At 42.1% G+C, this 23490-nt stretch overlaps 2 protein-coding genes and 1 long non-coding RNA gene across 11 annotated transcripts in view; 1 reads left to right on the top strand and 2 right to left on the bottom strand.

Annotated features, from left to right (window-relative positions):
* Positions 1-11176, bottom strand: part of BMAL2 (basic helix-loop-helix ARNT like 2) — a 32043-nt gene extending 20867 nt beyond the window's left edge. For 2 of the 6 annotated variants that reach the window (XR_015285691.1, XR_015285692.1), the window contains exons 1-3: positions 10959-11133; positions 2767-2914; positions 1495-1536 (exon numbers count right to left, since the gene is read on the bottom strand). Coding sequence is in view for 4 of the 6 variants with exons in the window: in XM_086885036.1 (XP_086741162.1) it covers positions 1495-1536; positions 2767-2914; positions 10853-11069 (407 nt within the window). In the remaining 2 variants the exon portion in view is untranslated. Of the gene's footprint in view, positions 1-1494; positions 1537-2766; positions 2915-3721; positions 3793-3884; positions 4133-10852 lie in introns of those variants that run through there. The other 4 variants (XM_086885035.1, XM_086885033.1, XM_086885034.1 and 1 more) reach the window with 4 other exon arrangements.
* LOC111929795 (uncharacterized) lies at positions 11115-20186 on the top strand. Its single transcript, XR_015285694.1, has 4 exons — positions 11115-11446; positions 13198-13522; positions 16280-16423; positions 17110-20186. It is a non-coding gene; the product is annotated as an uncharacterized LOC111929795 (long non-coding RNA).
* Positions 19096-23490, bottom strand: part of STK38L (serine/threonine kinase 38 like) — a 45678-nt gene continuing 41283 nt past the window's right edge. For all 4 annotated transcript variants that reach the window (XM_086885037.1, XM_086885039.1, XM_086885040.1 and 1 more), the window contains exon 14: positions 19096-23186. In XM_086885037.1, coding sequence (XP_086741163.1) covers positions 23059-23186 — 128 coding nt within the window. In that variant the 3' untranslated portion in view covers positions 19096-23058. The remainder of the gene's footprint in view (positions 23187-23490) is intronic.

Raw genomic sequence — 23490 nt, 5'->3', positions numbered from 1 at the left:
GGGTATATTTAATTGGTACTAGAAAGGACAGAATAGGTATTAATCAGAAAAAATAAAGAATAGCAGCTTTTTTCTACTTTCTCCATTGATTTTTTAAATATACTTCCCCATTTTTTTCTAAAATGGAAGCAAATGTTTTAAAGGCAGAAAAGGAGGTTTTTTAGTCATACTTTCCATCATGAGCATCATGGAAAAAATTCACGAAGAAACAACCAATTCAACCCCAAAGAAAGATTTTTACACCACCCTTTAAGCTATACACCAAAGAGTGACTTCCCTGCAGAAAGGGACCTGGGAGTGCTGGATGTAGCAGGCCCAGTTTAAGGCAGCCAGAGGGCAAACCACATCCTGAGCTCATCAAACACCAGATGGGCAAAGAGGTGATTATTCTGCTGTACTCAGAGCTGGTGTGTCTTCACTTGAATATTGTGTGCACTTCTGGGCCCCAAAATGTGAGAAGATGTTTGGTGAAGATGGGAAGGTCCCTGAATGAATTCAGAGGAAGGCAACAAAGCTGATGAAAGGGATAGAAGGAATGTCCTGTGGAGAGCGGCCAAGAACTCCTGATTTGTCTAGTTTGCAGAAAAGGAGGCTGACGCCACCTCCTTGCTCTCTGCAGCCTCTTGAGGAGGGGAAGAGAGAGGTGCTGAGCTCTTCTCTCAGGTATCCAAGGTTAAGACACAAGGGAATGGTTGAGAGCTGTGCAGGGAAGGTCTGGACATTAGGAAGCATTTCTGTACCAAGAACGTAGGGAAACACTGGAACAGGCTTCCTAGAGAGGTGGTCAATGCCCCAGGCCTGTCAGTGTTTAAGAGGCATTTGGACAATGCCCTTTACAACATGCCTTAACCTTTGGTCAGCCCTGAAGTGCTCAGGCAGTTGGGCTGGATGGTCATCACAGGGATGGGAAACAGCCTATTCTATACAAACACTGCATGGCTCCCTACAAACAAATATTACCCAAGTAAGGTATCCAGATACAGAAAAAGAAAATGCAACAAAGTAATCATGTAACCCTCCTGGCACATCTATTCCACAAAGGGTTTGCTATGCTGCACAGCCACCTTGTAACAGCATTATTTTAACATAGTTATTACAGTTCTAACTTAAAAAGCACTTTAAAGGGTTAAAACAACCAAACAAAAATGTTTACATTAACCAGTCCTGGAAGAATATAAGAGCTTTCCTCCACCTCCCTAAGTCTTCTTATTGAACTTATACTTTTCACTCCTTTCCATTCTAAACTTCAATACTAACAAGTTTGGCAGAGCTGGAAGCAGAGCATCATCATAGAAAGAACTATCAGGAACCTTTAACATTGGATGGAACTGTCCATCCTGTTCCTTAGCTGGATGTTGATCCCCTTGTGCTGTACACACACCTGCCCTGGGATGAAGCACTCCTCAAGGAACCCCACAGCTCATCCAGCCAAACAGCAAAGTGTGACAAGTTCACAGAACTCAAAACAGAAATGGATTCATTCATAAAAAGTACCTTTTCTGAAGATCACCATCAACTTCAACTGCAGAAACATCCCTGCGGGAACAGGTCATAAAGTAAGCAAAATGGAGTTTGAAGCACAGTAAGATGACTTGATAGACCCAAAAAGAAAAGTCACAGAAAAATTTCAATGGTAACTCCACTTGATTGGTTCTCTTCAGCAAGATTATTAATCTTAGAACTTAGTTACTACTTCTTATATGTCAGTACTTTTAAAATTAATTTTTCAACTTGGACATTAATTTTTTTTATCAGAGATCCAAACTTCAGGGAAACATTACTGAGGAACCAACACTTTTACTGAACACATAAAAATCAACAAGTGCTACTGAAAAAGAATGGTGACACTTTTTTTTCCCCAGAAACTAACATTGCTGGAGTTTTCAGTTATTCACGTGATACACTTGATCATGACCCCCAAGTCGACAATTACATCAATGCCCACAGTACAGCTACACTCTGTAGATTAATGGACTACATATGGAAGACACAGTGATTAAAGAAATTGCTTTAATAATCACAAATACTTGTAAATCTCCTACTCCCCACCTTTAAAGCATGGATTTTCCACACTAGTTTGGAGATCCTTGTAGTGCCTTGTGTCCCTTACTTCTGATTTACATAGCTTTGAACAGCTCACTTTTTTAGTTAAATGGCATCTGTTTGGCAGTTACAGAACAGGACAAAACAGTTGACAGTGTCACCTCAGCAGTCAAGTATGACCCACTTAAAAAGACTGAGCACTAGGACTGACAAGAGGACAGTCCCCATTTTTAGGTCACAGGTCTGTCTCCACATCTAAGGAAATGGCTGCTTTGGTCACTGAAGCAGCAGTTCTAGATCAAAAAACTTAACCAGTTATCTTGTTTCTTGCTTGAAGGTAAAATTCTAGTATGTTCCTGGGAGACTTCAAGCAGCTTAAGAATTTGCCTTTACTAGTAGGCAAAGAGTGAGAAAAAAAAAACTTAAATTAGGATTGAAATTTCAGTATTAGAGACACATTATCTAGATACTTCAAGCCAGGAAAAGGCATTACAGGATCCTACATATATCACTTAGACATAAAGATTATTTTTTCTATTTTTAATAATTGGAGACTCTCAAAGAATACATTTGGAAGACATTGTAAATATAATGGTAATAAACAAAGGAAAGAGGATTAGAAAGGTGGAAGGAAAAGAAAAAGGAAAGACAATGACCACATTGCATAAATATCAGATGAATGCCTCAGATTTAGGTTGACACAGAGAGATTTGATTCACTTACTGGTTATCAGAATCACTTCCCTTGCGTTTCCTTGGAATGTCAGGCACAGCAGCATTGAAAGACGTGGTGGTGGCAGGTTTAGTGACTGGATTCATGAGGCTGGGCACTCCACAGGGAATGCAGGGGCTCCCATCCACGGAGAATTTATCTGTCAGTGAGAATAAAGGCTCAGTGTCCAGCAAGAGCTTCATCACTGTGCATCCATTCTCATCCTCATTGTGACAAAAAGTTGTCTGTGTGTAGCTTCTGTGTCTCTGACACAAAAACCAAGGCTGCACTGCTTGCAAGGTTGCAAAGCCAAGTCCAGTAAAGAGTGCACCACCCTCCCACAGTGCTGCAATGATCTCACCAAGCCAATCAACACGCCAAGGCAATATAAACCAGCTCTCCTCTCACACAACCTTTGCACTTAAACCCCCCAGCACCTCAGACATCCTGCTGCAAAAATCACCAGCTGTGCCATTTGTCAGGAGATCCAAACACTGTGGCTCAAACTAAACATTAAAAATATATGTGAACTATGAATTTTAATCAAGTGGGATATCCAAAAAATGCAAGTTTGCTATCATCATATTCCTGACATAAAGTCCACAATTACAGAGAACATCTGTCATAGAAGTTGGAAGAGTCTCAAAAACTTGTCAAGTTCCCTTCACAATTCTCCTCTTAAGGAAAACTGTTGTTTCTGGGAAGGACAGAAGAGAAGTCACAAGCCAAAGGAATCCTAGCAACCTACTGGGAAAGAAGAACAGTCTCAAGGAACATAAGCACTATTACACTGTTTTTCTGCCTCAACACAGCTATCACAAAGAATCACCCAGCTGATGTTTAGGAAAAGAGCCAGAATTAACTCTGCTTCAGCAAATGCAGGAACTCCTTTAGGCTTCATGTGCCAGTGGGGACAGATGAGAGATTAAGAGATGTCATTTAAGGGACCAAAAACCAAGAGAAGTACCTTGAAAATCCAGCAAGAAGAAAAATTGGATGCTTTCCTGTGAGCTTTCTCTCTTTTTTTTAGCATCTGTGCTGTTTGCAAAAATGTAGAAACGTGTAAAACAAGGATACCAATGGTATTTTTCCCCCTTAAATGTAAATAGATCTCACAACAGAAAAATTACCTTCTAGGTTTTCATTTGGTGTTGGAATACACCTCTAGAGAGTTAAATGAAAATAGGCTAATACTCCAACAACAGCTTGCCTGGTCTTCCACTAATCCTCCCTCTATCAAATCAGACAACACAAAGTCAGCCCCTGCTTTATTTTAGAAAGCTTTTTAACTCATAAAGTCACACAGGAAGTTTCAAAAAAAGAGGTGGAAAGAAAGAATCAGCAAATACTTGACAAGTAAGTGACAACCCCTGGACATCTGCAACAGAAAAAAAATCTAGTTATTTCAAATACACATCACAATTAGGAATTTTAAAAATATATTAAAAGAAACTACACAATAAGTATTTATACTACTATAAGTATTTATATAGGACAGTGGTAGATGTCTGAAATATTTTTATGATGAGTCTCCCTAAAATTGTTTTATATTTGTTATTAACACTATTCCAAAACAAACAAAAAATGCTGATGGATCCAAAGGAACTGTTTATTTAAAAGGAGCAGTTTTAATTTGTCCAGGTGACAGCATCCTATAATTCCTGATTAAGCTATTGAAGTATAATCAGTCTTGATGAATATTCATAAAAGAGTACTTACTAAACAGCAACCTACATGGTTTCAAGACCAGAATGCCTTCAGCCCAACTGATCCTTTCGTCCTGGAACAAAGCAGGACAGCACAGACCCACTGACCTAAATACTGCTCTGCACACAGATGGCCAGCCTGCTTTCCAAACACTTCCCTTTAAAGGAACAAAATCCAAGGCCTCTTTTACAGGTCTTCCAATTTATCTTCAATATTATTAAACAGCTATGTTTTTCCCCTCACACACAAGAAACAAATTCTGGATACTGCACTTATCTATTCTTCCTTTACTAACAACACCCATTTTTGTTATTCTTAACTGAGAAAACAAAATATGCTTGGATTACCAGTAACAGGGACCTATTAAGAACTTCTACACTGCAATTATTAGGTGATAAATTAAATATTTAACACTATCCCTGGGACAAACTAAATGCCAGTCCAAGGGGTGGCTGATCTTGGACAAGAATATAAGGTTAAGAATCTGTACTGATCCCTGACATGCTCAGCATGCAGCTTATAATCTTTATATATATATATATTTTCTTAAAAAACCCACAAACCAAACCCAAACCCCCATCAACAATGGAAAAGAAAACAAATAGAGAAATAAATTTAAAGCTTCAGAACAACCAAGCATGATAGAACAGTGATTATGTGGAGTTTAACAGAAGAGAGAACATCTTTTTAATACCTATCACTCACTCAGCAAGAAGTGGGCAGAAACAGCTCCTAAAGCCAAGGCAGCTTCGAAAGCTTCAGGAAGGGTGATGGAAAATAATCTCTGAGGGCTCCATAACAGCCATCATTACGATACTGGGTGATTCCAGGGTGCTCATTCTCTCCCTGGAGAGTGTCCCAGTCTTGTGTAGGCTGTGATGGAAGACTTCTTTCCCTCTCTGGCTACACCACTTTGGGAGACCTGGCAAAAGGATTTAACAGGTACAGATAATGTACCCCAATAACAATAGAAGGGTGGGCTTCTATGATTGGAAAAAGTTATATTTTTAAGTGTCATTTGAGCATCTGGCTGAATTTCCTATACTTGCATTTTCTGTGACTATTTTCATACCACTGATATCAAAACAAACACCTCTAAACATACATGAAGCAAAATGAAATAATGCCCAATTTCATAGCACACTTGCTTCATGAAAAATAATATCCAGAAAGACACATCTTCATTACAAATTGATGTTTCTATAAAACCGAAATCATTAGTAAATTCTAAAACTACTAGAAACAGTTTAAGTCAACTAGAGATGTTTTGTTTCATCACCCTAAAGGCTTAACTTACTTAAACGAGTCTGGTTTGCAAGCCAAATAAAATTCCAGCTGAGAAATGACATTTGTATTACTGTTCATTCCATTGCTAATGCCCTGGAATACAGATAACCAGATTTTAATGGCAAGTGAACAGTTCCTCAAATACATTTCTATTATAATCTATGTCTGTCTCTCAGCATTAAGCCTATATGCTTATCTATATTAAAAATCAAAATTATTTTTAAAGTGTATTATGCATACTGGGACATATGAAAATAATGAGAATAATTCAGGAACTCCTCCACAGGAATTATTCCCTCTGTGAAAAAGCAAAGACCACCCAAAGAGCACAAATACATGGAAAATAGCTCTTTCCCAGTAAGTGTATCAGAAATTAAAAAAACTGCTAGTCCAACACTTTTTTTAGTGTATTTCATAATCGTGCAAACAAAATATTGAAGGGATGGTTATCAATATATATTTCTCATAACAAGAGCATCCCCTATTCTTGTGTTTTCCTGCATGGAAAAGAAACAATAATTGGAGCCTCCAAGGAGCTGGCAAAGAAGGGAACAACTGCAAAGGAGCTGCATGAAACAGCTGTTTTGGGGGGAGATATAAAGACAAATAAAAGCAGCCATATTCCTGTCAGCAAAGTTTCCGTGCCAATCCCATGCAATGCATCGAGAAACAAGGCTTGGGGAGACCTCACATTTTTCTAATTACTGACAATAGTATTTTCTAATCCCATGCCACATTCCTGAGCTGTTTTCTCCACCAACAGTTTTAAGGTTTTCAATTCTTAAGCAAACATGAGCTTTTAGAAAAGGTTATGGCCAAACTCCATCAGCCATAAAAAGGGAGATTCATCGGAACCAATAATGATGTCCACATCTGAAGTAGCCATTCTGGTCCCTCTTGGAGGGAGGAAGACATTTCTAGGGTGATTCATCTCTCCCCAGAATAGATTCCTACATTTGGCTAGATGAAATAAAACAGTTCTAGGGTGATTCATCTCAATCTAAAATAGATTCCTACAGTTGGCTAGATGAGATACAGACCAAGAGTGCCTATCCCTAGTCAGTAATTACACAGGGACCAAAGAAACTGCCTCAGACTTGGACATCTAAAGATAAGTGAGATGAAACCCACCCCAAGTACAGAAATATCACACAATTCTTAAAACATAACACCACAGACAGCACCTGTTTACATCACTTGCAACAAGTTCAAGCCCAAGACAGGCTTTCCAAATTATTGGCCTAATCATGCACTACCTCAAGACCACTCACCCCCAGCAAGGTTAGCTTTTCTCTCTAGGTGTACAGGATACATATTAGCAATCCAAAAATCATCAGGAAGATAAAAGTCATGTAGTATTAATTAACTAATTAATTAAAAGGGCTGTCAGTCAGCTCTCATTTAGCCAGTTTAAAAAAGAACATCCAAATTCAGCTACCAAGATATTACAGCAAAATGGGCTTGAAATAAAATGTCATTGAAGTACATTTATAAAGCTTATGGTGACACTTTCCATAGTCTGGGAATAAGTGAGACTTGGAGAAATGTGGCAGCTCTGCAGCTAACTAAATTAATAATGTGTTAACACTGGCACAACCTTTCCAAAAATAAGGAACTTTTAATCCAGCTTCCTAATTTGAAATACTTTCAAAGAAAAGGAGAAGAAAGAGGCTGCTTTGAATTCAGATTTCTAAGATCACAGATACCACAGACTTCTAAAAATGTGTATTTTCCAAAGGTATGTACCTGGTATGCACAAACCCCTTCAGCTAGGAATTTGAGCTTTGCCAAGTTTGAAGACCTCCAAATTCTGGTAGAAACGAGCATGAAGTGGTACCTGAGGGTTGTGCACCCCAGCCAGAGCAGTTCCTTTTAGATTGTAAAGTTCTGTCACAATCAACATGGTTTTGTTTTTTTTTGGGGGGGGGGGAGGGGGGGGAGGGTTGTTTGGTTGGGGTTTTTTTTGTGGGGTTTTTTTTGTATTTTGTTTTGGTTTTTTGTTTTTGTTTTTAGGATGTGAGATGGAGCAGCTCTGCTGGGAGGAAAGACTGAGGGAATTGGGATTGTTCTGCCTGGAGAAGAGAAGGCTTTGGGGTGACCTCACTGTGGCCTTGCAGTGCCTGAAGGGAACCCACAGGAAAGATGGAGAGAGACTCTTGACAAGGGCCTGGAGTGACAGGACATGGGGGAATGGCTTCACACTGACAGTGGCAAATAACTCCATGCCATATAAATTGTTTTATTTTACTGTGGAGTTACTTTTCTAAAACTTTATTTTAATGAATTCTTGCTGCAGATATTCATTAGAGAGTGTGAAAGCAACACACACAGCCTACACACATAAGTAGTGCATGAGAAAGAAAGTTACAGGTGCTGTGATATCAGTTTAAGGTCCTGCACATCTGAACACCTATAAAACAAAGAACCATATTTTCGACACACAGCTGAGAGTTGTACTAAATATTTATCTGAATTTATTTAGTTTAAACCTTTAAAATAGGCGATGGAAAAGCATCTTCAAACTACTTACAGCAAGTCTGGCATCAAGATCATCACCTACAGTACCTCTTATTGAAAACTGGGACAACAATCTTTGGAATGAAATTCTGTAAATAGTAGAAATGTATGAACTAAAGCAGATTATTTTTTCCCTAATTTTTATAAGTATGTGTAATGCAGGAACAAGATACAGAGAATTCAGTAATGAAAGCATCTTATGAACAACAGCATCCAGAGAATAAACTCTTCTATGTTAAGAACATTGGATTTGATTTTAATCTCACAAAATGAAAAAAGGAAAAATTAAAACACTCTGAATTATGGACATTTAAATCAAATAATAACACAGGCAAGTGATTACTCTCTGCTTCTATATTTACTTATTTTCATCACCTGGAAGACAAGCAGTCAAGAATCACAACTTACCAGTTAAATACACATTTGCTTAATAGATTTCAAACACCAAATATTTGGCCAAAGCTATTAGTGTATTAAAAAGTAAAATAAGGCAGGAACCAGTTAATGAAAAGATCCTCCCCAGGGCCTGGAAAGGGTACCCTGCTTTCCTAGGCACTTCCATGTTCACAAAAGGTAGAAAGCACTGATAGGAATCGGGAGTCTCATATATCATAGCTCATTTCTGAAAAAAAAAACCCAAACAAACAAAAAACAAACCACAAATCCTCTCCAATTATATATTCCTGGAGGAATGGTAGACAGTTGTTTTCTTGTAAGTTTTGGAATCATATGATTGCAAAATGCTGACTCCTATCAAGTCAGCTGCAGAACTTCCATTGTTTTAGCTGGCCATGCAATCCAAACAGGGGATTTTCAAAAGTTCCCAATGATTTGCTTCCAAAATCACCCACCAAATTATTTCTTCTTACAATGAATTTGATTATTGGATGTGAACTTCCAGTTTAGAGTTTGTTTTTCATAATGTGCAAATGTACCAACAATAAGGCGCACACTCAAGTTAAAAAAAAAAACAAAAAAAAACCCCAAAACATTAGGGAGGAAAGTTTAATGTGACCCTATCCCACTAACAATTCAGATACTTTTGTCTTAAAAACAAAGAAATACAAAACTTGTTTCTTTAAAATCCACTAAAAGAACAGGTATAAACACAGGCAGCAGAAGAAAGCAGGGATGGGGGTTTAACTCACAATAAAACATAAAACCTATGGTTCATTGATTTCCCAAATGTACTTGTAAATGGAAATGCCTGTGTGTTTGGAGGTTTCTTCATTTTGATGATTTTCTCCCCTTTCAGTATATGCATGATACAGAAACAATAAATTTCAAGTTTTAAGCAGAGTTTATCAGACTGCAAAAACACTACTAAAAAAAAATCACAAACAATACTTTGTTTTCAAACACTACATTATTTGCCACAAAATTTTACAACAGTGTTTAAACAATCAAGCAGCACAGACAGAAACATGTCAAAGATTTGAGACAATCAGGACCCCACATTAAAATACATATAACCCAAGAGACATTTAGAAAACAACTACTAAACCTAGAAGAATTGGTGCTAACTACACAGAACTGCAGTGATGGCTCAGGAGGGATTGGGTCATTTCTGTTTCCCCACAGCCTGTGCAAAACACTCCCTTTTCCTCAGAGAGGGGAAGCACCCTACTCATTTCCAAACAGGAACACAAGCAGCTGGTGGTTTACAACCAGCCCTGATTTACTACCAAAACCTTATGATTAAAAACAAGGAAAGATCAAACCTTGGTCACCATACAAGTGTGGGCAGGCACACGCAAGTACACACACATATACACACAGAGAAAAGCCAGAATCACTATACCTTAAATACTAAATTATGTTTACCTACCAAAAAAAAATAAAAAAAATTCTACTAGAGTTTTAGGAAGGCAAGGCTATATGTGTACCAGAAACAGTGAACTACAACTGTAACAGCTTTAACAGCTAAGTTTAAAAAACAAAGAAACAGAGCTTTTTAGTGCACATAGCATCAGTACGATGACACATCTGTCACAGCAGTACAGCACACAGTGACCATTACACAGGGGATGCCAAGAGGACGGTGCCAGGCTCTTTTCACTGCTACCCAGTGACAGGACAAGGAGCAATGGACAAACTAAACACGAGAAGTTCCACCTCAGTGAGAGGAAGAACTTCTGTACACTGAGGGTGGCAGAGCCCTGGAACAGCTGCCCAGGGGGCCTGGAGTCTTCCTCTCTGGGGCCATTCCAAACCCACCTGGACACGCTCCTGTGTCACCTGCTCCAGGTGACCCTGCCTTGGCACAGGGGGGTGGGACTGGACCATCTCCAGAGGTCTTTTCCAACCCCATTCCATGATCCTGAGTTTCCGTGTGGGCGCTCCAGGCACCTCCACTGAACTCCACTGAGCGGGAGCAGCGAGCGAGTAGCGCCCGGTGGGAATTAGACATAAACCCGAGCGGCCCCGGAGCGGCCCCGGGCTCAGGACCAGCCCCGAGCGCCCTCACGGAAAGACGGCAGTGTCCCAGGGGCACCAGCCCCACAACAACACCCGCCCGTGCCACATCACCGAGGCGGGCGGACAGACAGACAGGGACAGACAGACACAAACAGACAGGCAGACACACCCCACGCACGGCACCCGCCATCGCCCCCCACGCACGGAGCAACGCGCGAGAGGGGAGAGGGAGACGGGGCACCCACCGCCCGCTCCTGGGGCGGACCCGCTCCCACCTTCCGCCGCCCGCCGCTCCTCCTCGGCGCCCTCGGCGCTTCCCGCTCCTGCTTCGGCCATGGCGGGCGGCCCCGTACCCCGCTCCACAGCGCCCCCGGCACCGCCGGCATGCAGGGGGTGAGCTGAGGTGAGCAGAGGAGGAGCCGCCGGCGCCGGGGAGGGAGCTCGGGCTGCACCCCCTCAGCGCCCCCGCCCCACCGTGTTCCCGCCTCGCCTCTCGCGAGATGTGCGGCCATGGCGGCGCCGCCCGAGCCCCTCACGGAGTCCCTCACGGAATCCCTCCAGGAATCCCTCCAGAGCGGGCTCGGTCCCCGGCGTGCCGCCACCCTACAGCTTCGATTATAAGTGCAGCCAACGCCAAGTACTCGAGAGACACACCGAGGGCTTACTTCAGAGCTGCCCAAGCTTGGGTGCTCTGTGGTAGTACCGCAAATCAAAGCACTACCAGCAGACTTTTCATGCCATTATTTATACACGGAAATTCAGAGTAAGTTTCCAAGCACAGCACCTCTTTTAGGATTGTTTAGGATTTTCCATTTAAGTTTCCCATGCAGATGACTTCTACACATGTCTTCACCTAGGCAGGGTCTTTTTGACACATAGACCTTGAGTATTTTGCCAAGTTAGCAATGTATATACAGACATACATCTGATATGTATCTGTATCTGTTTGATACATCATACAACACTGATTTGCTACATCCTTAAAATACATTAGCTCCAGGATGTCCTTGAGTAAGGGATGCTGGCAGCTGCCCCTTCCAATGGTTAGATCTCCATTCTTGCTGGTTAGGCTTGGAAATGTACAAGGATCTTATATGAAAGAGTGTCCTGACATCTTAATCTTAATCTTGACATATTCCCCATTCGTCAGCACTTGGGCCAGTGCCCTGCCCGCATCCCCAGGCTGGGCAGGGCTGGTGTTCTTTCTCTGGGTGCTGTACAGAGGATGCTTCATCTGAGGGAGCATCAGGATCTTGGAGCAGTTTTGGCTGGCAAAGGCCTCTCTGAGTGGTCAGAGAGCAGTCACATCTATCAGTACAAAGTAGCATAAAGTAGGGATACCTTTCACAAGTGTATCAAATTGTGTTAGCAGACTTGTAGCCGGGTTTTGGCAGTACCAGGAATGCACTTCTCGAGTGAACCTGCCCATCATGGTGCTCCGGTTCACACACTGGAGTGTTGGTGTGAGTGAGGTGTGTTCCTTTTGTACAAAAACTTCAAGGTGCACCTGTAAAAGATTGGTGTGTTCCAATTCCATTTCCCACTAGAGCCAGTCAGAAATGAAACCTCTGCAATGCATATGAACCTCAATAGTGCCTCTTCCACATGACAGAGCCTCTCTCGCTGTCCAGCCCTGCGCTGGCACAGCCTGTGCCCGCTCAGTTCCACTTGCTGTGACAGTAGAGGCTTTTGTTCAAGCACACAAATCCCAACATGAGCCATCCCCATGAGCTGCACAGCTGCTGCTTCTCTCTGTTGGGGAAACACAATATAAGAAAAATCTAAAGCTCTCAGAGAATGTCCAAAGTAGGGTTATGGAGATGATGGTGAAGGGCCTGCAGGTGAAGCCACACGAGGAGCAGCTGAGGGCACTTGGTCTGTTCATCTGGGGAAGAGCAGACTGAGGTCAGAGCTCACTGCAGTTCTGCAGCTTCCTCAGGAGAGGAAGAGGAGGGACAGGCCCTGATCTCTGCTCTGTGTGACCAGGGACATGACCTGAGGGAATGGCGGGAGCTGTGTCAGGGGAGGGTTAGGGTGGGTATCACAAAAGGCTCTTCCCGCAGAGGGTGCTGGGGCACTGAACAGGCTCCCCAGGGAATGGTCACAGCCCCAAGGCTGCCAGAGCTCCAGGAGTGTTTGGACAATGCTCCTAGCCTGTGCAGGGCCAAGAGTTGGACTTCAGTGATCCTTCCAACTCAGAATACCCTGTGATTCTATAAACTTGGGTATGAGGGAACCTAAAGTACAGCTGGTACTGCTCACCAGTGAGGTCAGAGCTACAGGGTTCATGACATGTGTGGAGAAAGCTCCTTCTGCAAGTGTTCTCCCACTGTTCTGGGGGCTTTCCCAGACAATAACTGTCTGTTATTAGTAATGGGGATGTGGAGCTGGCAAAAGTAGATGTAATATTTTGCAGAGAATATTATGTTCTCTCATCATCAGTTCTAGTAGTCAGTATCTAAGTTGTTGAAATTTATGTCTTTAGAGCTGCAGACAAGGAATCATTTTTTTCAGATCTGGAAGAAGAACTCCCAACTATAATGTTGAGGATAGTTTCTCAGATGAAATCCTGAACTCCATTTGTGACCTCTTTTATAATTGGAAGCTCCCAACACATTTCCCATCTGATGTGGAAGCTGCTTGTCTGTGTGGGAGTGGGCAGTTCAGCATCTTGCCCGTGGCAGAGTGCAAGGATTAGAGCACGTGGAAGGAGTGGGTGCATGGCTCTGACAGAATATTCCAGAGAATAGGCCAGGGAATCATGGTACCCAGCTGGAGATGCTGTTGAAGAAATCCCATGGTGCTTCTGTGACAGTCTCAGTGTACACTTATTCATAAGGTACTTTTTTTCCTTGGAAATCTGACTTTTCATTTTAAAGCTTTATGTTTTATGTAATCCCACTGTTACTACTGCAATTATATATGTGTATAATACATATACATATTTTATATATGTATGTATATCTCCATCATGCTGGGTTCAGTTGGTCTTGCAGAGTTTGCATTGAACAGAAGGAATTAAAAACCCTTTCTGCCCTAAATGAAATAAAAAACAAAAGGGAGAGCTAAAAACCAGGAGTTAAGATGCTCTTGTTGTCTTTGAGAAAACCATTAGCACTAATGTACACTTATTTTATTCATATACCACAACTGATACTGAGAAAATTTTCTAAGGATTTATTCCCAGGAAGCGTAAACATCATCTTTTGTTCTGCTAAAATACTGTCTTGCCCCAGTTTTGAAGCTGGGAGCTCCCTCCTCCAGGTTTGCATCATCAGTGGACACCCAAATGTTAAGGGGATTTCAGAAGTGAGTCAGACACACTGACTGAAAATGTTTCAGGGACTCAGGAACCAAAGAAAGCTGAAGATGGTGGTTGTTATAAAGCTCAAACATTTAAATAGTTCCCCAAAACTGTTTTAACAAGCTTAATAGATAAACAGCTATTAAATACAATCTCTCTTCACATTAGAACATTAATGAGGACATTTAAATTTATTTTTTTTAACTGACTCACTAGAAACAGAACTACTGTACCTGATTCACATTTTATTTCATATTTTTTAGTGCAGTTGCAATTCACTGCAGATGTTTTTGGCACCAGGTCAGAAAATCAGATCAGTCCCTTGGCAGTGTTTCTGCCTGTCGTGTTCCTTGTCCATGGTCAGTGTCATGTCACCCAGCACTTGGATAACTCCTACAAACAGAAAGCACTGCCAGATCATTAACAGAGATTTGAGACATCATTTTTATACTCATTTCTTATTCAAAGGTGATTATGGGGCTCTTTGCTGAACCTTTAATACATGCCAGTAACTGGTCTTTATAGCACAGTTATTCGCCAGTATTGGCAGAGCAGGATTCCGGTTTATGTAAGGCACTGATTTTGAGTAGGCCACACTTGATATTTTTGCCCCATTTTAAGGTGAGCACTTTCTCTTGAGTAGCTTTCAGCAATGAAATAGGGAACAGGACTCTTTATGTAAGCCACAGATAGCCTCTTTTCTCCAAACAACTTATACAACGATGTGCTAAAGGGGTAAAAATAACAATCAAACCTCAGGGCTGTTAAATAATAGCCTGAGACTGAGCAGTTAAAGTGTCTTTATTATTCCTCCTTTTTTTCCTCCAAAGCATGGCATGTCTTAGCTGTTTACCAGGACGTGGGAGATGCTGTCCTGAAGATATGGATTTCTTTGTGTATTTGCTGGGTCCAAACTGGCCCCACACACACCTCACTCATGAGATCTGGGAGAGGGAACATTAGGAGTCATTCTCCATTATTAGGGTGCCTTGTGTTACTGCTCACAAAATCATCCCTAGGTGACTGCTCAGGGTGAGCCAGAGAACTTTTTTCTGCTGAAACTTAATAGTAGGAAACTGAAGTGACTCAGGTTTGTAAGTACAAACAGAGATTTTTTTCATAACCTTCTCTCCCAGAACACAAATGTTTATGGTTTCCCCTCAGACCGTGGTCTCACATGGCTGAAACTACAGAATGAAGTGTGGCTTTGTGGAGGACATGCGATAAAGTTAGCTAGTTACAAGAATTAATTTTTTTTTTTTTAAATATATTTCAGTCTGTTATTTGTATTTTATTCTGCTTGAAGGTCACTGGATTACTGTTAAGATTGCTTACCACAAGCAATTTCCTGGCTTTGCTACAAGTTCTGTGTCTATGTATGGGTAAAATCTGCTGTCACTTTAAAGCAAAAGTTCTTCTCCAAATTAGAGTGTCTTTTGCTTCAAAAATTATATAAATAGCATAATCATACTGTCATTGGCCAGTAGTAAAAATAAACTCTTTAAACTATTTTTGCTCAATAATTACTATGGAAGCCCCTTAAAGAAGCAAAAACAGCACACAGAAAACAAGCAAAAAAACAAACCAAAACAGGCCTCACTAGCAATGAACTGTGCTGTGTTGGCACAATAGCAGGAGCATGGATTATATTCTGCAGTATCCAGCTGGATTGTGACAGGGATATACTCTGGCCTTGGACATCTGGGAATCATGGACAAATTCCTTGCATGATGAAACAAGCTTAACTTGAGAAGAGCATCTGAATCTTACTTGCTACCCCTCTCTTATCTCAGTATTGGAGCCAGCAGGATGGTAATTTAGTGTGCGATTTTTTATCAAAATCAAAGGCAGTCAAAAAGATTAACGCTTTCCAAAGTGCCTGCTTCATGTTGGAGTTCAGGCTGGCGAGGTTTTTTCCCACAAAATAATTCACTTGCTTGTAAGTCTCTTAACCCAAAGTCTTTCGAGTTGATGGTGCTACTTCTGTTTTAAAAACGAAATAATCTTCAGTTTTGAAATAACCTTTTTGTTCCTGGCAGAAACTGGTAGTTTCTGAGTGCCTAATGAGAGCCTAAAAGTGGCATTTAAATCAATTGCACATTTTGCAGAGTTTCCTTGAGGCATTAGTTTGATTGTGGTTATTAAAAACCAAGTAATATTGTCCTGTTTAACAGCAGCAGTGCCATGCAAGTTTCTCACCAGGGTTTGAAGCCAAAAGGCCTCCTCTCCACACGCTGCTTTTCAACCAGCTGAGTTGTATACATAGTGAAATCTTATTGTCTCATTTGTAAGGAACACCAAAGCATGGCATCAGCAACCAGTTTGCTTTGAAGACCATCTTTGTTCCTGGTTTCTTTGGGCTTTAGATAGGTATCTTTTGCTGACGTCAGTGGGAGCTGGAGACCTCAAAGAAAGCCTGCTGGACTGAAGATCTAGGTGTGTGTCTAGATTGCCAGTGATTTCACCCTGTCCTGATCAAAACAGTCTCTGAAGTTCTTATCAGATCATTCACTAGTATTAAATAGACATAGTGAAGTCAGAAGTATAACTGGGGAAATGAAGTGTCCAAAACTGTTGCAGTTTTGCATTCCCAGTGAATCACTGCTCCCATTTCCAGTCAGTTTCATGTATGGCCACACATGGCTGGGGGGAATATCCTGGCATGGAGGGAGGGAGGAAGGGAAGGAAGGAAGGGAAGGAAGGAAGGAGGGAAGGAAGGAGGGAGGGAAGGAGGGAAGGAGGGAAGGAGGGAGGGAGGGAGGGAGGGAGGGAGGGAGGGAGGGAGGGAGGGAGGGAGGGAGGGAGGAAGGAAGGAAGGAAGGAAGGAAGGAAGGAAGGAAGGAAGGAAGGAAGGAAGGAAGGAAGGAAGGAAGGAAGGAAGGAAGGAAGGAAGGAAGGAAGGAAGGAAGGAAGGAAGGAAGGAAGGAAGGAAGGAAGGAAGGAAGGAAGGAAGGAAGGAAGGAAGGAAGGAAGGAAGGAAGGAAGGAAGGAAGGAAGGAAGGAAGGAAGGAAGGAAGGAAGGAAGGAAGGAAGGAAGGAAGGAAGGAAGGAAGGAAGGAAGGAAGGAAGGAAGGAAGGAAGGAAGGAAGGCTCCACATGTCTGTAACATTTTCTCTCTGTAGATGCAGTCTCTCTTTCAAGATGTGGAGCAGGGGCTGTGGCTACACTTTTACACAACAGCTTCAAGGGCTCAGCGTTCACTCTGCTGACAAGCTGCCCTCTCATTATTCAGTTCCAAGGCCTTGTAGAGACAAGGGCAAAGGTTTTGTCTTTGGAGCAGGGAGGATGGGCAGAGGCACCTGGAAGGGAAGGAGCTGCTGCCAGTGGAAGTGAACTGCCTGGGGACAGCATGGAGAGTCAGCACATATTCCTGGAGGAGGGAGAAGCCGCAGCAGATGGTGTCTCACTAGAAACAGATTAAAGCAGCTGGTATGGAAACAAGATGTGCCACCAAGGGTTGGTTCAGATCTGAAACAAGCTGTTCCTAGCAGAGCTGGGGCTTGGTTGGAAAGGAGAAACCTATGCTTGTTTCCTCCTCAACACGAAGAGATTGAATCCTGTGTGCCCCATCTCCCCCAGGAACAGGGACCTCCAAGGCCTCAGATAACCTGAGGAGTGGCATTGGGAGGAGCAGGAGGTGGTGGGATGAACTCCCTCTCTCGGAGAGATTAATTTCCTCTCACACCCACTGCAACAGTGATGAAGTGATGAAGTGTCCAAACCCTGGTGCCAGTTCAGTGTGTGACACACACCAATTTGCCCTTCAGCTGTCCCTATATTAATGCACCTGGAACCTGGTGGATTTTAGGAACAGGCATTCCACGCTGCAGAGCCTGGCACAGCTGAAACCAGCATGACTCACAGGCTGGACTTTAAAACCCACTTTCACCTGTGAAATTCAGTTATGGGACAGGCATTTTAGTACCTCTCTGATATTTACAATTTATTTGTGTGATGAATCACATTACTTTAGAGAAATGGAATCTCAGAACCATGAAGGTTGGAAAAAACCTCCAAGATTGTTGGGTCTAAGTTGTGACTGATCCCCACCTTGTTGCCCAACCCAGAGCACTGAGTGCCACATCCTGTCTTTCCTTAAAAACCTCCAGGGATGGAGACTCCAAACCTCCCTGGGCAGCCCTTCCAAACTGCAAACACATCCTTGCCTAGTCCAGAGCTGCATGCCACTATTGTCCTCACTCCCAAGACAGACAGTTTTGGATACTCATCCCTTAGGAAGATTGTCAGAAAAAAACCTTTTTTTGCCTAAAGCATTATGGTTTTGCTTAGGTACCAGGCATACTTCATACAAGAACAAAGGAGTGAAAAACGTAGATATTTGCAGTATGTCTTATAAACCCTAAACTAAGATAAGAGTTAAAAAGTGGCTTAATCATGCTGAAGGCATAGCCTTTGTATTTGCCATTCAAGTGCTTTTTCTGAGGAATAACTGATTTGATAATGCAAGGAGGTAAAGAACTAAATCTGTATTTCCTTATAATGTGTAGCTCTGCCATACAATCATATACAGTCAAGGGAAGAAAAGGATGATCACATTAAATAGAATTTGCAAAATTCTGTTGTATTTTTACCTTTACTGAGAGCAGCAATTCTGGAGTGGAGGGAAGGAGGCCTCCTGTTCTTCTCAGGAGCGCTCCAGACAAGGCCAGGCAGTGTCTGCTCATTTCTCTTGGCTTTCAGCTGCTCCACTCTGATCATTGTGTAATACAACTTTCACTGCTTCTGCTACTGCTCTGAACTTGGCAGGGAAAGTGGAACAGTAGGACAGAAAGGTTTCTATAATAGATGAAAGGACACAACTGCCCCTGGAAGCCTTTCCTGGATAAATGACAGCCTATGGGAGAGGTAAGACTCTGGAGAAGATCAGTAACCGTTTGAGAGGTAGCTTCTTCATGTGACTGCAGGTGGGATAAATCAAACAGTATTTGCTTTCTCTGCTTTCTGATTGAGTGTAACAACAGTGGGATGTTTCATTGTCTGTGGAATTCAAGATGAGAATCCACAAAATAGGACCTCAAGTCCTTAGATGTCTCCCATTCTGGAAGAGAAATCCAGTACACCGAGGTGAAAGAAATGAAAACTGCAACTTTACAAAAAGAATGCTACATTTATTTTCAAATGCTGTAAAAAGCCTCATATAAATTTTTATAATGCTTCTATGTAACTTTCCCAACCACAACTAATGAAACAGTCTAGGAAAAATATAGCAGTTACCATTTTGACTCCAAGAACGAGCTGCTGTGAGATCCAACAGTAAAAGGACAAGGTACGGTGTGTTACAACGCTTGTAATTGCTCGTGTTATGGAGAAAGTGAGAGCACTTCCTAAGCATCACCTGGGCTAGACTGCAGCATTCCCTGCTTGCTGGGCAAGGAATGTCACCAGGGGAAGGAGCTGACAGCAGAGCTGGGTGCTGTTCCTGGTGCCCATTCCTGGTGCCCCGGCTGAACTCCCCCCAGCAGGTGCCCTTATCCCAGGCTGTCTCCAACGGCTCAGGTGAGGAACAATTGACCTATAAAAATAACACTTCTTTAACTCTCCAGCAAGGCAAATTGAACAGTGCAAATTCAGTATCAACATGATTTGATTTCTGAATGCTGGCAATTTTGTTTTTAACTCCTTTTGCACATGAAACAACCTCTGCTGATGTCCTGTACCTAAGGCCACTCACTCATGCTGACTGGAGATGGAACAAAGTGCAAAAGCTCAGCTGCAGTTCCCAATCCAAGCCTCCTCCCCACTTTCAGGGAATTCTGATCCAGAATTTGGATTCAGGCTCTCCACTTCCATCGATGCACTCAAGTTTTCCCTGCTGGAATAGGTAAATGTCCCAGCAAACCTGTGATAACAATTTGCATACACAATTTCACGTTTTAACAAAAGTTTAACAAAACATACTTCCAGAAAATAAATTTTCACATGGTTGCAATCATCAAGCCATTTCAGGATCTTTGGTACTCCAAGAATAAGAAAACTAAATGGCACAGTGACAAACATTGCCAAAGGAAAACACACAACCATCCAAAGGAATCGGACAGAAATAACAAAATTAAAGATATGTTACACTTCCATTTTTTGTTTTTGAAAGCCAGTGTAGATTAACCTGCTGTTCTCTTTAACCCATTACAGTGTCACAGTTTCACCTTGAAAATAAAACCCTATCATCCTAAAAGCAGTAGTTAATATTGTTTAACTTGACTTATTGATTAAAATAATGCTATGTTTACAAAAAAAAATTTAAAAGTCAACTACCACAATACAGGAGTTTATGCTAGATAGGCTGCAGGCTGTTTCCTTATGGATATAACTCCTATTTGAGCACTGATATGATTAATCATCTGCAGTTTTAAATTAGTATTATCTTTAGTGTTGCAAGTAGAAGGGTTGAGCTTTTTCCCGAGTTTGTAAACCAGTGAGTATGTACAGACATAGTTGTTTAATAGATAGCTTTAAATTAAGTGTGTGTTTCTCTGCCCTCCCCTAAGCCCCACAGGAAAAAATAAATCACCAGTATCACTGAGCATTTGCAGTTTCCATGAAACTGAGCTTGTCTCAACAAGTTTGAGCAAAGACTTCTTTGTAGGTCATGTTAATGGGGTTTCTGTGCTCTTCTGAAAGGTGGTGTTTGCAGGAATTCCAATTCCAGTGCACACAGTGCCCCATGGATGAGACTGGAAATTAAAACCAATGAAAATAGTTTTGAATAGCAGTGTCCTTTGGGACCAAGTTTGCAACTCAGGATTTTTTTTCTGTCTGACCTTCCCTATTTTGGAGTCAAGACCTTAGGAAAGGCATTTCCTTTCCTGAGAAGCCTCAGGAGCTGTTGGGGCACAAGCAGAACAATGCTTGAAAGGTGGATTAAAGTGAGTTACTGTTTTTGTACAGCCTTTGGATGGCCACAGGTTGAGCCTCAGCACACTGACAAGGCTAAGAACAACTGGAGAATTTTTAAGGACCTTGCCCCAGCAGCAGTACAGGGACATTAATTAGTGAAAGGTCTGGAAAGCACATCTGGAAGATCAAGGAGCTGCTCCCACCTCAGTCCAGCATTCAGGCAGCTCAGCTTAGCTTTGCTCTGATATAACACTGGATGGGCCTGAGGCAGTGGCTACTCCTCTTTGAGGAGCTGAGGACTGAAACTGTTTGGTATAAATAACAGGTATTAGATGCTTCAAGGGAGACAAAACCATGGAGGAAAGGCTGGATCAGGGATCCTGGCTGGATCACAGAAGACTACCTGTCCATCACAGGCACTGATGCTCAGAAATCTTGCTGGCAAATGGACTCTTATGCAACAGGTGAAGATCCCAGTACGTTTTTCAGAGCATACAACTAATTCAGAACAGCTGATACCATAGTGCCTAACAGCAATAAATATTTCTCTAATGGCTTTATTACAGTAGGTTCCATATTGCTACGAAAGTCTGTCCAGTGGAATCTTTCCTGCTGTATGCCAAAACATCCTGTGCTCCACTCAGAGGAGGCTGCAAAGGTTTTAGGGTGCCCTTCACTGGTGTTCAGAGGAGGGAAACAGCAACAGTGACTCTGCTTGCTCAGCCACTGGGGAATTGTTCATTGCTGTACATCTCTTTTGACCAGAAAATGACAGCAGAGATCTTTGCTGTATTTTGACAGATTCAAAGCCCTTCAGATTAGCTGTGAGTACAGGCAGAGAAAGACACCAGTGATCAGATAATTGCAAACTGCTTAGGGAGTACAACTCAGTCCTGAACTGCTGCTGCTGCGCTGATGAACGAAACCAGAGCCTGCACATGTATTTTTGCTTCTGTTTCTGCCTATGGGAAGACCTGGCTCAGCTGTCAGGTTGTCACCATCCTGCAGACTGGCCACAAGAACATTTAGATGGTCCCTGGAAATTGGGCTGCAGGGCTCAACTGATCCCTTCTAATCCCATGGCCATGCCAGGTAGAGATCCTGGAAGAAAAGGAGCCCACTGGAGAGCCTGAATCTAGTGGGACACTCCATTTTCTCTACATGAGCAGAGGCTGCGACTTTGAAGAGGTCAGAGCAGGATCATCACTTCTGCCTGCAGCTGCTCAGGGAGAAAAAAAAAAAAAAAGGAAAAGCACCAATCTGATCACTTCTCTGGAACATATTTTGCAGAGAGAGAAGAAAGTGTTTGAATTATGGGCAGCTCAAAGATCTGCTTTAGAGCAGAGGCAGGAATGCACTCCTGGAAACTCTGCAATCTCCTTAAAACTTTGTATCAGAACACTTCCCTTCTGCTAAAAATATTGATACTTTTTATTCAGATTCCTTTTTTTCTTCCGAAATTGCCGTCAGGCATCACCACCTGTAACAGCAATACTGCCAACAATCATTTAATGCAGAAATACCACTAAACAGATCACAGGGACTGCTTCACTGCCACAACACTGTGGGAAAAGGGACAAAAGGGATGATGATAAAGGGCTGATAAAGTCCTGCACTGGGGGCAAGAGAGGGCACACAGAACACAAGGAGGCCCAGAGGACACTGCTATTTAAAATAATTCCATGTGCTATACTCATGGGGGTTCTGCAGACCACAAATGGAACACCCTTGAGCAACTGCTCAGGGAGGTTTGCAAATGTGGACAGTTTTCTTTATACTGCATATCTAAACCCCACCAGGTGAGCAGTACAACAACAATGCTGCATCAAATGATATGTTTCCCTCCTGGGTGGATTAGATGGTTTACAGTACAAACAAAGCCACAGTACAGAGAGGCATAATTAACCGTTATCCACATGTAGGCAGTGCAGAAAAAGGGATGCACATTCCTTTTATTCCAGTACCTTTGTATTATAGAGTTAACAAAAATATTCAAATATTAAAAAAAAAAAAAAAAAAAAGGAAAAAAAAAAAAAAGCCAGCTGGCACTGCCAACTAATTCCTGTAGTAGTCTTAGAAATCCTAATCCTGTAGAATTTCCATGTGAAATCGATGCGCACCAGAGTCGATGTGTTGATAACTAACGCCAAGCGGGCCTGGTGATGCAGCTACCTGAGGTTTGTGTTTGTAATTTCCTTTGGGGGTTGTGTTCTGTTTCACAACTTCCCACCTTTCATGTAGGAAGGGATGGAGCCACGCTGGGTGAGCCCTTCAAACCTCTTGTAGGTGTAATTGAGGAAAACCCAGTCTTTGGATTTGTAGTCAGGTTCTGTCGTGTTTGGCACTACAATTCAGAAACCAAAGCAAACACACATTAAAGCAGTTAAACCCAGCCTGCTTCTGAGAGGACTTTTCACAAAGCTAAACAGCCCTGAACTTTTATTTCCTTAGTCAGCAGAAACTCCTGGAAGAAATCCTGTTTCTAATCAGGTCAGTTGTCTTTTGTCAATGGTCTGACTTATAATTTCAGGCTAGAACTCCAAAGAGAGGAGTTTTTGTTTTCCTTTTCTTTTTCATAATGTTTACACACTCTATTAGGTTTCCATACCTTGACAGAAGCCTCGAACAAACCTACAGGACACAAAACT

The sequence above is a fragment of the Cyanistes caeruleus genome, chromosome 4, assembly GCF_971803275.1.
Source record: "Cyanistes caeruleus chromosome 4, bCyaCae1.hap1.1, whole genome shotgun sequence".
NCBI classification, from domain to species: Eukaryota; Metazoa; Chordata; class Aves; order Passeriformes; family Paridae; genus Cyanistes; species Cyanistes caeruleus.
This window is presented reverse-complemented; position numbering and strand designations above follow the sequence as displayed.